Source organism: Rhinatrema bivittatum, chromosome 1 (genome assembly GCF_901001135.1).
Source record: "Rhinatrema bivittatum chromosome 1, aRhiBiv1.1, whole genome shotgun sequence".
Taxonomy (NCBI): Eukaryota; Metazoa; Chordata; class Amphibia; order Gymnophiona; family Rhinatrematidae; genus Rhinatrema; species Rhinatrema bivittatum.
The window spans coordinates 713,834,923-713,851,293 of NC_042615.1; the positions used below are offsets into that span (position 1 = coordinate 713,834,923).

At 39.1% G+C, this 16,371-nt stretch overlaps 1 protein-coding gene across 1 annotated transcript in view; it reads right to left on the reverse strand.

Moving 5' to 3' along the window:
* Window positions 1–704: 704 nt before the first annotated feature.
* The window catches only part of ZSWIM6 (zinc finger SWIM-type containing 6), a 357,080-nt gene continuing 341,413 nt past the window's right edge, over window positions 705–16,371 (reverse strand). Inside the window, exons 12-14 of the mRNA XM_029576468.1 lie at window positions 15,309–15,472; window positions 12,111–12,192; window positions 705–2,449 (exon numbers count right to left, since the gene is read on the reverse strand). Coding sequence (XP_029432328.1) covers window positions 1,587–2,449; window positions 12,111–12,192; window positions 15,309–15,472 — 1,109 coding nt within the window. The 3' untranslated portion in view covers window positions 705–1,586. The remainder of the gene's footprint in view (window positions 2,450–12,110; window positions 12,193–15,308; window positions 15,473–16,371) is intronic.

Sequence of the window (16,371 nt, forward strand, 5' to 3'; positions counted from 1 at the left end):
CTATATTGTAACCAAAGTTGGTATTTAATATAATGAACAGTTTGGTAGTTAGATCTCCAGTTTGGTTATTTTAAAGCATTAAGACAAGGCAAGATAGAAGGCTGTTTTCGTTTGAGTAATTCTAAAGAAAAGAAATATTAAAAAAAAAAAAAAAGGTTTATTTAACTGAAAAAGTAGAACAGTCATACCCTACACAACTTTCTGTCCTGCACAAAGTCAAAATACCGATGCAGAATATATATATATATATGTATATAATATATATACGTTATTTGTGCACAAAGGTTAGCTTATTATTAGCTTACTGCAAAGGCGTAATCTATCATGTCAATTGTTTTGGAAACATTTTTTTTTTTAATTTGTGTCAAAGGATATTAAAGTTTGTTTTCCTTCCCCTCCTCCCCCCATCCCTAAGGTAGGAGACACAAACCCCTAGTCTGGCATATTGGATTTTTAATGCTAAGGCCTGCTGCTCTGTGTGTATCTGGTTGTCCCTCTTCACTATTGTGCCTGCTGTGTGTGTGTAAATGTGTGTACAAGTATACACATATGTATTTATACATGTCATATAAATACATACCTATATAACTTTTATTCCAAATAGATATCAGTCCAACCATGCAATCCAATGAGGTGGCTCTGCATAGATGCCCAGCATATAGAACGCCATCCGAGCCAACCCTGAAGCAAGGCGCACTTCAGTCTTTCCGATATGTTTGCTTTTCAGAACTTTTTTTTTTTTTTTTAATTTTTGTCTGTTTAAAACCAAGCTACTGCAGCTTCAAGTATTTTGCATTACATAGAATATTTTTTATTTTATAAATTAGTTATACTTTTATCAATATTCAGACATATACTATAATTATATATACAGTACAATAAATGCTCTCATTCTTTTTTTTTTTTCCTTTTTTTCTTTGATAAATCCCTGAGAACGTATGTTGACAGTCGCTAAGTTTCCACATGCACAAGCATCGTGTGCCATGCTTCCGGATGAACAGCACTGCAAAGCCACGTGGGTCAGCCTTTTAACTATTAGTAGTGTTTTCAGGTTTTTGATTCGGCGGTTTGTTTAAATATGCTGAAATGTAAGGATGAATTGAGAAAGGAGTAAAGCTGAATCCATTCGAGGTACTTATCACAGGATGGAGGTTTTTTTTTCCGCTTGTTTGGTTTTTATTTTATTTTGTTGATTTTTTTTTTTGTATTTTATTTTTAATTTTAAAGCCATTGCAATTTCTTTGAGGCTGTGAACGTATACAGAAAGAACAGGAGAGCTATGTGGGCTTTTGCCACTTGACAACATATACTCAGTGTAAACCAAACTTTTTTTTTTCCTTTTACTCTCTCTCCCCCTCATCCACACAGAACAAAAATGAAGAAAAGAAAAAGTAGAAACACACAAACTTTCACAACATGACAATTTAGTTTGCAAACTCAATATAACTATACACATATAATACCGGTGTGGCGCTGTATTTCTTTTTTTTTTTTTTGTTTATGGAGTTTTCTTTAAGTTAAAAAGGATACAAAGGCAGGCTCAAGTAAAAACAAAATCCCCCCCCTCCCCTGTTCAACTATTTTCATCAACCAAACCGCTCACGAACCAACATCATCAGTTTCTTTTTGCCTTTGTAGATCTGTTTTAGGTTGTCAATAAACTGTGTAAACTGAATGTGTCCATCATGGGCCATTAAGAAGGTCTCCCGTGCCTTGCTGAGGAACTCAATAAACTCACTATAATGTCGAGGGCTGATGTGCGTGAGCCGTGAATGAGTTGTATTGATGTAGGCCCCAATCGTAGCATCCAGGAGCTGTCTTAATGGGGCTTTGTCCAGTGACATTAGCTTACCAGAGTTCCTCCTTCCATGAAGTCCCACCATCCCAGGAGTGGTCAGAGTGCACCTACGCAAAATGTCTGACAGTACTGTTGCACATTTGACACTTTTGACCACCAGAGGTATTATAGCCGCCAGTTCATTCTTCCCAAGGGAGTGGCTGAGCGCACATGCCCACAAAACGTCATTAATGGCAGGGTGTGTATCCTGATTGTAACTCAGGTTGAGATGCGTCATGGCCAAGGTTGCCAACTTGTAGGCCCGCATAGGGTAACCGCGATGTTCCATGTACCGTGCTATGGTAAAAAGCTGTGTATAGCTCATGCCCGTTGTAGCAGCGTCTAGAACAATTTGGTAGGCGGTCTCAAAAGCTATGTGATCCTTTTCACATAAGGTAAGTGCAGAGAGGGCACAGTTTTGAGGATCTTTCATGGCACACTGGAGTGCAAGCGTCCTAGCACTGCTGGCCAATTTTTCCTGCTGATGGCAGTCCAGATGCAAACGGACAATGGTGCTGTTGGACATCACCGTTGTAGCAACAATACTAGTGGCCTCTGTTGGAGTGAAGAGTGTAAACCAACTCTGCATGATACTGTCCAGCGCATAAACACCTATAGAAGAAAAAGAAAAACAAACTGGTCACCAGCTGGTCAAAGCAATTATGAAAAAAAAAATGTATTTTTTTAATCTGGAAGGTTAAGCAGATTTGCTAGGCATGCATACTGTCAAGCACTTAATGTTACCTGCTGTAGTGATTTTGAATACACATACATATCCAGATTTAATTAAAAAAAAATCTAACAATGGGAAAGTGCTGGAGATTTTTTGGATACACAGTAAATTAATTTTCTTGGATTTTGGTGAAAAGATAAAATTATCTGGGGATATGTTATTATGGATTTTTAAAAATCTGTCTCTTTCCCTCTAGTTCCTGATACCAGACAGCAGCATAAGTTTGAATGACAGACTACAGAAATTCCAGGGAGGAAATAATCCATTTCACCGGCAAACAAGGGTGTTCAATGCTTAACGAAGCAGAACTGTGTAGAAAATCATTAAGACCAAATCTCCTCTGCTGTACAACTGATATCTCACATCAGAGAAGGGCCAAAAAAATAAAGTCATCATCCATAAACCTTGCCTCTAACCCTGGTGTTTGTAACACAGGCATGGTTTACTGAATCGCAGTAAGAAATCAAAGTAAAAATGACAATTTTTCTGATAGTTTGAAGTGTTTGTTTTAATATGCTGTATACACCACCTTTCCACCAATAATCAAAGCGGTTTACAACATAAAAACCCTCTTTAAAAAATCCAGCAATAATCATAAGACACAGAAATCTAATTATACAATCCTAAAATATACTCAAAATAGTAAATGCAGACCTAAAAACTTTACAATTCTAGTGTAAAATCACAATAAAATACAAAAAACTGAAAGCTAGTCAAAATTCACTCCTACTAAATATTAAAAACAGTCTGTAAGCTATGTTTTAACTCCTTTTCCTAATTTTTTTTTTGCAAATTTTTTTTTATTGCTTCAACCACAGTTTTACATCAACACTACTATTACAATTAATGAATATTACAACTGTGCAGATGAACAAGCTTTTTAACGAAATATCAACCCATGATCCATCCTCCCCCCACATACCAATACAACATAACACAAGACAGCTTATAAAATGGCTTCTATATATGTTATGAACTACAAGAAAAGAGTAACCTATATCCACCCAACTCCTCCACAAAATCCAGCAAGAGAGGTCTAAACAAGGTGATCTCAAGGTGTTATAGATTTCCAAGACACAAAAGAGGCCCAAATACATTCAAATTTCATAATAGAGTGTCTCTGTCGCAGTTAACTTGCTCAGCTGATAAACTATCTAATCATTTAATAAATTCCATCTTGGTCGGTACTGTATGGCACACTTAGGGGACAAATGAAGTCCCATACTCATAACCAGACTGATAAAAGAAAAAGTGTTTTTCCAAAATTTAATTATAGCAGGGCATTCCCACCATAGATGAAAATAAGATCCTACTGCCCCACATCCTCTAAGAACATAAGAAATTGCCATACTGGGTCAGACCAAGGGTCCCATCAAGCCCAGGATCCTGTTTCCAACAGTGGCCAAACCTTTCGGAATACAGCATTGAGAGACCAAGCGTCCGAACAGAAGAGGCATTTGACCCCTGAAGAAGCTGCAAATAGAGCAGCGAAACACCGGCTGCTGTCGGGGATTTTGTTTACACACAGCAACGGGACATTGCGATACTGGTTACGCACATTGACTATTTATTTACAAAGCAATTGATTTAACAACACTTCGAGGCTTTTTAGCCCACAATAGCTACATCAGGCTGTTTAGCCGGGTAAGATTCGCCAATGAAGAAAAGACGGGATGGTTCAACCTGTTGAACACGTTGTCAGGCTTGCAGATGCGGCTCTTACTTTATTAATCATATTTTGTATTCATACATTGATTGTTTCTTTGCACGCCAGACGTGTTTTTTCAATTAATATTGTTGGTGCCTTTTGCGTTTTTTGATTTGATTTCAAGGACCTACACTGTGCTCTTTGTTATTTTGCTTTCACTATTAAGCAACCCATACATTTTTTATATCTGTCCCTTTATTTTACCTGCATTAGCACAGAGGCACTCAAAATGAGATTTTCCCAAACAGATTTTCTTTGATCCCTCTAGACCTCAAAAAATGACAAACTTGTAAATATAAACAGTTATCTAGGCCCCTAAAATGGTACTTCTTGTTCAACACCTCATAAGAAATATCATTTGTGATCCCAAAAAATGCTCTATTCGAACAAGCCCATGTTTAAACCAGGTTGGAAATCCAAAGTATGATAAAGTGAAAAGCTATAGAAATAATTTCTGTGCCCCACCACCTTATCCCACCATTGATCCCAAGCCCTTAAAGTGATGTTAGTGGTTGGCACAATATTCAATATCAGTCTCCAGGACTTCTTAGGTTGCCAAGTTAAAGTCCATAATGACAGTCTCAATTATGGATTGTTCCAGAGCCACCCACTTCTTTTGTTCCACTTTCCTCTGCCAATCTATTTTCCCTTTCAATTGGGAGGCAGCAAAATACCAACTAAGATTTGGGACTCCCAATCCTCCATTCACTTTTGGTTGGACCAAAAGATGTCTGGTGACCCTAAACCGTCTTTTATGCCAAATAAAATATACCGGGTAATATATGCTTTTGCCATGATTTAAGCAACCTGTTTTGTATACAAATCGGAAGAGTTTGAAATAGGTAACAAAATCTCAGTAATATGTTCATTTTAGCTGTAGTTATTCTCCCCAGCCACGATAGTGGAACTCCCTTCCATCTCTCTAGATCATACAAAATATTCTTTATGAGCAGGGAACAGTTCAAATCCAGTAACTCCATTAATGAGTTGCTCAGATATATGCCTAAGTATTTTACCTTCTGAGTGGCCCATTTAAAGGGAAGATTGTTTCAATTGAGGAAGCAGGGCTTCCAGGATAAAAAGATTAAGAATCTCCAACTTTTCAAAATTCGATTTAACACCAGAAACCTTGCGGAACAGAGACAATTCCATAATAGCATTCGATAAAGAATAACTCTGCTCCGTCAAGGTAAATAAGATGTCCTCAGCAAACAAGGATAGTTTATAATTCACCCCACCTATTTCCTCATATGCTCCATATATTCCTGGAGCCGCACGTATCTGTACAGCCAGTGGTTCTAAAAATAAGGCAAAAAAGTAGTGGAGACAGAGGGCAACCCTGCCAAGTGCCTCAAAAAATCATAAATGATTCCAAATACCCCCCCCCTAACTCACTTTTATATAGGCCTGTGGAATATTGTAAAGTTGCTGAATCCAATTTATATAACGGGAGACAAAATTCATTTTTCCCAAAGTTTGGAATAGAAACACTCAGTGGCATAATGAATGCTTTTTCTGCATCAATCACTAGTAAAACTGCCAGTTTATTTTCTTTTTTCACCTACCAAATAATATCTATGACTTGACGCAAATTGTCAGCAGCCATTCTAACCTGGGATAAACCCTGCCTGATCAGCGTGGACCAAACCGGCTCTCAGTATTCAAACAGTTTGCTAACACCTTAGCTAGTATTTTAAGATCTATATTAAGTAATGATATTGATCTATATGAGCCATAGAAAGTAGGGTCATGCCTAGGTTTTGCTATTATGGAGATAACTGCCAAGTTGGCCCTGGAAACAGAGTCCCACCATCTCTAAGTGAATTAAACATATTGACCAGGGAGACAACTAGATTTGAAGAGAAGTGCTTATAAAATCATGCCGTGAAACTATCAAGCCCTGGTGCTTTAACGTTGTTCCTTAATGACTTGCAGAACTTCAAAAGCTGTGATTTCTAGATCTAGCATCTGTTTACACTCCCTAGACAGAATCTGAAAATATTTTGAGAATTCATGCCCCAATATCTTCATCCATATTGAGATTTTCCCTACTATGTAGGGCTTTATAAAACTGTAAGAACTTTTGTCATATTAATAGAGAATGTTACAACATCTCCTCTCTGGTCTTAATTTTGGTTATCTGGGCTTGTGAAATTAACTTCTTTAAGCATCTAGCCAAGAGATGAACGGCTTTGTTTCCCCATTCAAAATGATTTTGTTTAACTTTCTTCATATTCAATGTAATCCTGTCAAGATCCAACATTTTAATTTCATCTCTAATCTGAACTATTTTTGCATAAAGCAACTGAAAAAGCATGGATTTATGAAAATTTACCAATGAAGCTAGTTTAGCCGATACTGCTTCTCTAATCTTCTTTTCTTTTTTCAGATAAGCTCCCTTAGATATTGATTTTCCCTCATTAGCGCTTTTAAGCAGTCCCAAAGAGTGGATGGAGCAACATCACCACAATTATTAATCTCCAAATACTCTGCGATCTCCTCAGATAATTGGATGCAAAATGCCTCATCTGCCAACAGAGTAAATAAGCTTCCAATATCTTTTTCTCATGGCTAAATGAGAAATAGTCAAACCAATCCAGACAGGTGCATGGGTCCGACCATGTGATTGAGCCAATATCAACACTTGTCACCTGATCAACCATCAATCTCTCCACCAAGAAAAAAAATCAATGCGGGAGTATGAGTTATGTGGATGGGAGAAAAACGTATAGTTACAGGTGGTGGGGTTCTGATGTCTCCATATGCCTATAAGATCCCAGTGAGACATATAGGGGTAGATTTTAAAAGATTGTGAGCGCACACATGGACGGGCGATTTTATAGCATGCGCGCGCTGGCGCGTGCATGCTATAATATACCAGCTTGGCGCGTGCATGCTATAAAATACCAGCTTGGCGTGTGCAAGGGGGAGAATTTTCGCTGTTATGCGCGGCAACGCATCGGGGCCTTCCCCAGTTCCCTCCCAGTCTGTTCCAATTAAGGAGCGGACTGGGAGGGAACTTCCCAACCCCCCTAGTTTGACCTCCCTTCCCCCCCAAATTCCTATCCTAAACCCCCCCGAAATGCGTTGCTTTACCTTTTGTGTCTGCTTCGAGCAGTCCCGGGGGTTTACGCGCGAGGCTGGGCCTTTGAAAATTGGCCCGGCATGCGTAAGGCCTGGGTTTACACGTGTAAGTCTTAAAATCTACCCCTAAGGATTTAAGCTGTTTTCTGTACTTAGATGGTAAACCCCCTCCAGCAATATTAACCACTCTGCCGACTTTAAAATCCCCTGCCACTATCAAATGACCCTCTGCTCTGGAGGATAAGATCTTACCCAAAGTGAGAAAAAATGAGCCCTGGTTATCATTTGGAACATAAATATTAACCAAAGTGTATATCCCTCCCTCCACCTCAATTTGAACTATTATATTTCTGTCTGCATCATCTTCTTCAGATGAAATGTAAAATCTTTTGAGAAGAAAATCTCAACTCCTGTATATTTCTCACACTTGGTAGTGCATAGTTATGTGGATAGTTAAACAGCCTCAATAACCCTTCACACCTTTTTTTTTTCAGATGTGTCTCCTGTTCAAAAACGAGAGAGGCTTTAAGTGAAGTTAATTCCCTTTCCAATTACAAAAAGAATTGAACCCCTTGTCATTCAAAGATAAGATGCATTTTAGGCACCTTTAGTCAAAGTAAATGATAAACATACATATGTATTTACATAAACCCCACCATCTTCTTTCAAAACTCCCCTACCAAACTCTGTATCTTGGCAGAGCTCCCTTGAGTTACAAGGTAAAGTTCATAAGCAACTTCCATACCAATACTAATAAACTGGTCATCAGTACCCTGTTTTCTATGCCCCCCCCCTCCCTCACCCCGAATCCCACTGTTAATTATCCCGTCAGATCTCCTCCCAGAGAAAAGAGGGGAAAAACCTCGGCCAGGATGTTCCCTACCTCCCCCAAGCCAAACCCCGCCCACCAAAGAGCTTAAACAAAAAAAAACAAAAAACTTCCACTCCCATTGATTACTCAAACCTTATTACATTCCACACTTTTCCCAATATGTAAAGCATCAGGAAAACATGCCAACTAACCATTGGCCAACCCCCAGAGAAGCTCACTGAAAGACTTAAACAAGCAGTCCATGTTAGAAAACTAGGAACTGCTAGCAATAAAAAAAAATAAAAAATTGCCCCCAAGTCCTCTGTTGCCAGCATCTTTCAGTGCAGTTGATTCTCCTGCCTTTGCAATCTTTTGACCCCTTTACCCACACACTGCCACAGCAGGAAATCTTTCAGGACTCCTGTAGAGCAACTGCCGGATGAGTTACTTGCAACGCTAATTCCTGCTTCCTTTAAGATGGTCACCACATCTGCTACAGTCTGCGCTCGAAATGTCGCACAGTTAATGGTTATGGCCAAACCATCAGGAAATAACCACTTGTTTGGTATCCCCTCTTTGCGAAGAAAGGAGGTAATTTTTTTAAATTCCAGGCATTTGTGCAAACTGATTGGTGAAAGACTGACAAATACAGAAATGGCGGGGCCCTCCCAAGACCACATGTTTTCTTGCTGCCAGAAAAATCTTTTGTAGCATAGTTGTGAAGACATGTTATGTTCCTGGGTCTATTAGGTTGTTTTTGCCCAAGCGCATGATGAGCACGTTCAGTCACGATTAGAGTCATCCGGTTCTCCCTCAGCTGAGCTTTTTTTTCCCCCAAGATCATCACACATATGCTCTGTACCACTTTTTTTTTTTTTTTTTTTTTTTAAACATAATCACCATACTCTAGTGTCTCCGGAACGCCCCAAAATCGTATATTGGACCGCCTAGATTTATTTTCTAAATCTTCCAGTTTATCGCGGCGCTCAGCCATATCATTTGACAAAGTTTTATAGTGATCCTGCAGCTTTCTGATGTCAGCTTGCCCCTCCAGCTGGGTGTCACACTCATCCATGCGCTGGCCTATTTCAGACATCTCCTCATGCACATCAGACATCATAGCCAAAATTTCTTTATTCTTCAAATCTCTTCTTAAGTCACAAAACCACTCCTGGAATCCAGAGCGTGATGGTACCTCATTATTCAGTGCTTACGGACCTCTTCCTTTCTGTTCATTCACTGACTACGGCTTACTTAGGCTTTCGGCCTCCTCCTCAACAGTCATTTCTCCCGGGTCAGGTTGGGATTTTTAAATAGAAGTGCTTCAAAAATCCATAGATTTTTTTCTTCAAAGCCATCACAAAGCTAGTCTGCAGCAAGATTTTTACGTTAGGGGTTGATTAGACAGACGATGCTAGAGATAAACGGTGGATTTAGCTCAGGGGAGGCAGGAGCTCAGAATCAAGCTGCCATCTCGGCCAATGACCACTTCTCCTTCCCCCCCCATTTCCTAAATTTCAAACAATCTGGTTCTGAGCAAACCTCTATGGGAAGAGCATTCCGGAGGAATGCGGTTTACCAATTTCACCCTGATTTCCTGGGTTCACATTAACACAACTGACAATCAAAATTAAACAGCCCATACCCATGGCCTAGAAAAGATGTGTTTAGGATCGCTATTGATGAACACATTCGGGTCCTTTACTCAACACAAGCAAGGAACAAATGTCAGTAATTTTCAAAAACGCTGAGGTAACAAATTAGAAACTTGGCCAAGATAGAAGACATGTTATTTGAACATTTCAAAATTTAAATAAACACGAGGAAAAAATGTATTGCATTTAACTGTGGCACCTATTAGTCCAAGAGGTAAAAATCCCTTTGCAGTATCCGTGATATATCAAAACGTTTGAGTCACCAGTTTTGCAACTATGGCACTATATTACACTGTTATTAATAAAGTAACCCAGTGCTCTTCACCAAGTATTGCACATTGACGACGCTGCACATCTGTAGAAATTAGGAAATGACCATCATAATAGGCTTCCTCGTGAGGGCTTTCGCCTATTCCACTCGGCCTTATTATAGGAACATTTTTTTAGAAAATTTTCTTTTGCAATTAAAATTGTAAAGTCATTGGCTCTTTCTGCCTTCAAAAATTACCCCTTGTATATTATTCCTTATAAAGAATCCATCACTTGAAATATTCCAACTTATCTTAAAGTGCTTCAGTATTTCAGTCAAAAGAATCCATCACTTGAAATATTCCAACTTATCTTAAAGTGCTTCAGTATTTCAGTCAAAAGCCATAACGGTATTCACAGTGCTGATGACCCGACACAGAGCCGTGTTTCGGACTGCTATCACCTTCTGCCAGTCCTTCTTCAAGGGTAATAGTTCTGCGTCGGAACAAATATTCATAATAAATTTACTGGTAATTCGAGCATTTTAAACAATTACAGTGGACTATAGTTGCATCAGAAGTAGCCATATAAAAAAAGTACTTACAAGTTTGTCGAACATTTTCAAAAATGGCGCTTTAGCGTTTTCCAAACCATTTCCGGTACCTTACCGGAACCCTCAATTTAAATGGAGAAATTGACGTAATAAAACTCCTCCTACCTGTCAGGGCCCTGGCTCTACCTACCCTCAGGTAGGTAGAGCCAGGTAGAGTCAGGTAGGCTCTACCTACCCTCCTACCTGTCAGGGCCAGGGCCCTGACAGGTAGGAAGAGTTTTATTACGTCAATTTCTCCATTTAAATTGAGGGTTCTGGTAAGGTACCGGAAATGGTTTGGAAAACGCTAAGGCGCCATTTTTGAAAATGTTCGACAAACTTGTAAGTACTTTTTTTATACGGCTACTTCTGATGCAACTATAGTCCACTGTAATTGTTTAAAATGCTCGAATTACCAGTAAATTTATTATGAATATTTGTTCCGACACAGAACTATTACCCTTGAAGAAGGACTGGCAGAAGGTGATAGCAGTCCGAAACACGGCTCCATGTCGGGTCATCAGCACTGTGAATACCGTTATGGCTTTTGACTGAAATACTGAAGCACTTTAAGATAAGTTGGAATATTTCAAGTGATGGATTCTTTATAAGGAATAATATACAAGGGGTAATTTTTGAAGGCAGAAAGAGCCAATGACTTTACAATTTTAATTGCAAAAGAAAATTTTCTAAAAAAATGTTCCTATAATAATGACCTATGATTACACATAAGGCCGAGTGGAATAGGCGAAAGCCCTCACGAGGAAGCCTATTATGATGGTCATTTCCTAATTTCTACAGATGTGCAGCGTCGTCAATGTGCAATACTTGGTGAAGAGCACTGGGTTACTTTATTAATATTGGTTATTCCCAACACTTTTCCACTATATTGTTAAGTCCTACTCTAGTAATTTTAAGGTGACACTATATTACACTGTACATCATCTCAAACTTGAAAAAGCGCATTCCAAATTCACCCAATGAAGTGAAAGGCAAAGATTAAAGTCGTGGCTTATGGTATGTGGAAAGGAAGCATGCATGAGATTCTGATCTGCAATAAGGAGCAGCTTGGGCACTCAAAAGGCTGCTGGACTCAAAGTATTGCAAAGGAAACATGGTGAAAATTGAAGCAAGACAGTACGCGTTCAGGGAGCCATTCTAAGAGCGCTATAAACCATAAAACATCAGGGTAGAGAGACCATGGAAGACAAATATGCTATTCCTTCAATTGTCTAAAAAGAAAGCTGAACCTCAGACTTATTTTCAATTTTAGGTTGCATTACATTTTTCTTTATCTCCAAAGAAAACAGATCTGTTTCACTGCTTTACCATTCTGAATCATGTTTATTACAGTGCAAACAGAAAAGAAAAGATCATACAGTGAATGAGGTTTATAGCACGTAGGATTTGCAGAGAAGGCTGTGCTGGCGATTTTACATACCCACTTCCGTTGCACACGTTACCAACCACCTAACCATTTCCCGACGTCGCCAATTTAATGTAGACAACGTCATACGCATCACCTGCAAACAATAAAAAACAGAGATGCATGTCATTGCTGAAGGAATGGAAGTATTTTTCATTTTTTTACTCAACCTATAATTACTATACATGGATTGGTGTGTAGAGATATCACCTCATCTGCTGCTAAGAGGTCACTTCTCATATCCACAGGTTTGTCTTTTACCTAGGAATGTACAAGTCAGCATCTTTCATCAACATAAGAGGGAGCCTTTGCACACCTCATCTACAAAAGGATGGCTTAATGCTGAACTGCTCCTAATGCTGAGAACATGCTGCACGTGAGAAGACACCTTACTAAAAGAATAAGAGGTATGAGACTGCATGCTCTGGCAACTCTCACTGGTTTTGAGCTGTATGTAAATCTGATTAATGCTCAGTTGAGAATCAAGAAAGAGTGCAAGAGAAAAAGAAGCCCATCATTTTTGTTCACAGTTACATCCTGCATCATACACTGAAGCAGGTACATTAATTAAAAATTGTAGTGTTCAAGATCAGGAAGGAAACACGTTTACATCAAACACAGGAGCATTTCCTGAGTGCATTGTGTTATAAAATGGACTGAAATGTAAAGCTGCGTGGCATTAAAGCAAAACCTTAATTCTCTCACCAAGAAGAGAATTCTCATTTCCCTAGTTCGCCTCATTCCCACACTTGCTTTCTTTGACAAAAGAGATATTTACTGTTACAAGCGAAAAACGATCATTGCAATCTACTCAGCTGAACTCTGCCAAGAAGTTACTCAGCTTCCTAGCACACATTCCTGCCTAAAGATCAATAGTGATTAGATAGGCTTTTTTATCCCAATTTGTTCAAATCCAGACTCACAAATGCAGCACAATAGATACAACTATCAGAATGGGCCAACAAGCTGCCTAATTTGCACCTTACAGGGTTAAAAGCACATTTGATGTTTTCTTCTCAAAAATTATACTTTATTTATTCTGTTATGGAACACTTCCAGAAAGCCCTGCTGTCAAATCATTAAAAAAAAAAAGTTTAGATGGGAAAGGCCTTTTTCATAAGTAGTTTACTCATATAAAAGGGTAACACACATGCTTTTAGCTGCATGAGGTGGCAAGATTCCCAGGACAGGTTTGGGTAGAGGGAGGAAAATGATGCGTGCAGATTGCAATCTACGGATGTTATTTTCACAGGAAAAGGACTAGCAGAAAGAACAGGTGCAAACGTCTGTGGATACCTTGTCCCCGGGGCAGTTTTCAAAGTGAAAATAAACGTGTGCTCTGAAAATCTGCGAAAAGACCACAGAACAAAATATACCCACAGACTTTGCGGCAATGCAGGCAGTTTGGAAATTGACCTTTTCATTTAAGATACAACCCTGGGAGGGAGTCAGGATGTTTCCAATCATGCCCAATTCCTGAACGGTAACAGAAAAAATGGCATGCATGCTACCATCACAAGCTGGGAGGGTCTGGGGCCGTAGGCAATTTTTGGGGATGAGGAAGGTTAAACAGACCATGTGAAACTCTCTTGTTTAAAAAATATTTCTCTCTCACCTAGCCACAATTCTGGCAGGTTATAAATGACATTCATATAAAATATGGACATAAGAAAAAAAAAAAGTACACAAATGCAAATTCAGTAAAAAACAATAAAAGAGTAAAAATGGACTATAAATACATTAAAACAAAAATACACAGTTACATTGAGACACAGTTAATAAAAAGGTCAATTAATCATCAAATGAGACCATATCAGCAGAGTGCAAAAACAGATTGTCGTGACTAACTATATCCACATACTCGTGAAAACCCAAAAGGCATTAAGTTTCTTGCAAAAGGACTTCAAGGATGCTCTCCCATTAGCTTTTCAAGCTAATGGGAGAGCATTCCACATAACGGGGTGTGCTACCTCTAGCAAGATCTGGGTAACAGGTGAAAGCATACGTGACGGTGCACAACATTTTAACATCACCATTCAAAAAGAAGAACATTATCCCAGCTTTAGGAAGGAAACCCCCCGTCTCTCACAGCTTCATGTAAGAAAATGTCCATTAGAATGATGCCTGCTTTAAGCATATACTCTCACATCCAATGCTAGTCCCTGCTAGAGCAACATTACAACCCAAACATAGGTTTATTGAGTCAATAGATAGGGAAAACATACAAAAAAAACAAAAATACATAGAAGAGAACCTTGAAGTAATTTAAAAATTAAGTTATGGCATAATACATGAGATCTTTAAAATCTCTGTCCTCCTATAATTCTACACTTTTCAGAACACCCAGAATGATCAAAGGAGCTGTCAGGTTATTCCTCCTTAGAAATTGGAGATAGGAATATAGCACAAAGATTTTACAATTCATTCCCTAGGATCAACAAATAAAACAGACTTTCTGTTTTCCAAATAAACTTAAGAATGAAAACAAGAGGGGCCAGCCCGGTGAATCAGCGACAAACGCCTTGTACTGCAATGCAGAGGACCTGGGGTCAACTCTCAAGCCTGGGCTAGGTTGGTGAGGGAGTCCCAGGCATCACTCAGTGCTACTGCAATGGCTGGGCAGAGTAGGCAGGAGTCTAGGGATAGAAGGCCCTCAACTGAAGGCTCATGGAACAGACCCAATACAGGCCGGTTCGTACTGAGCAGGAAATAAACAGCAGCCTCAGAAAAAAATAAAATTATAGCAAAGACAAAACCAAACTAAAAAAAAAACCCAGCAACAAGTTTTGACAAAAAACATGTAGCAGTGCTTCTTTAAATGAACAGCATGGCATGGTATGTCCATCCACTATTTGTCCCATAAACCATTTCCCCTGAGAGTAAATATTAAGCAGAGGACTTTGAATTGTATGCACCTTCTACAAATGATAGTTGTACTGCACAAACACCCAAAAAAAAAGGCTGCAAACTGTTTTCTCCAAGGGAATAAATGATCCATTCCACTTAGGAAAAAAATCAAATAGCATTAAAATCTGCAATAAAGTACAGGTGAAACCAGAAGCATTTCTACACAAGGCTTAATACAGTCACCTACCAGAAGATTTAATTCCAAATTCTTCTAAACTACCTACTGAAGAGATGCTTCTTGCTCGACAAGATCTAATAATGTTTTCTCTCACTACTGCGGGATTAATGTGTGTAGACTCTACTAACCTGAAGACCTAGCTCCAAAGACACTTTTAGGAGGGTGATATCTGGTAAGCTGTCCATGAGGGTTGCTATTTTAAATGCATCTTGGGCAAGTTTGAAGATATGCGATGAGGAGTGAATGTTTTTCTGGATGGATTCTAACACTGTTTCCAGCCTCCGAACATCGCCTGCAATACAGACACACAAAATCACAATATCAAGTTGTTGACCGAGAAACTTTACAAAAAAAAAATAAAAAATTCTGATTTTCAACTGGAATTAAAGTGCTCAGAAACATCTACTGACAGTTGTCCAACTAGAACAGATATTTGTGTGTACACTCTCCTTTTAAAATATTTAGACTCTCTCTCTCTCTCTCTCTATATATATGCATATCTGGAATTGTAAACATTCAGGCTGGTTAGCCAAGGTAGGTATTCCAGTGTATTGTTGTTCTGGAATATTTGTAGGCTCAATGCATTTTAATCGGCCCAGCTAAAAAAGATTTTCTAGTTATATGGGCTTTCAAGACCACACAGGTCCCTTTTTTCACATCTATGGGGTTTTAAAAGCTTATAACACTATAAACTTATTTTTGCTGGCCCAACAAAAATGTCCCAAAAATTCCCATTTCCTCCAGAAAGCGCAGTTGCTTACCTGTAACAGGTGTTCTCCTAGGACGGCAGGATGTTAGTCCTCACACATGGGTGACATCATCAGATGGCACCCAGCATGGAAAACTTCTGTCAAAAGTTTCTAGAACTTTAGCTGGTACATTGGCATGCACAGCATGCCACCATCCCTGTGTCCATGTGGGGTCTCTCTTCAGTCATGTAAGTAGATAAGATAAAAACAAAACAACCCGGAGAAACCAACTCTGCAGGGTGGTCAGCAGGTTTCGTGAGGACTAACACCTTGCTGACCTAGGAGAACACCTATTACAGGTAAGCAACTGCGCTTTTCTCCTAGGACAAGCAGTATGGTAGTCCTCACACATGGGTGAATCCCTAGCTACAGACCGGACCAGACTCAATGGAACCAACAGACACCGAACCAGGTGCCAGGCGGTGAACCTCGGGGACAGCCT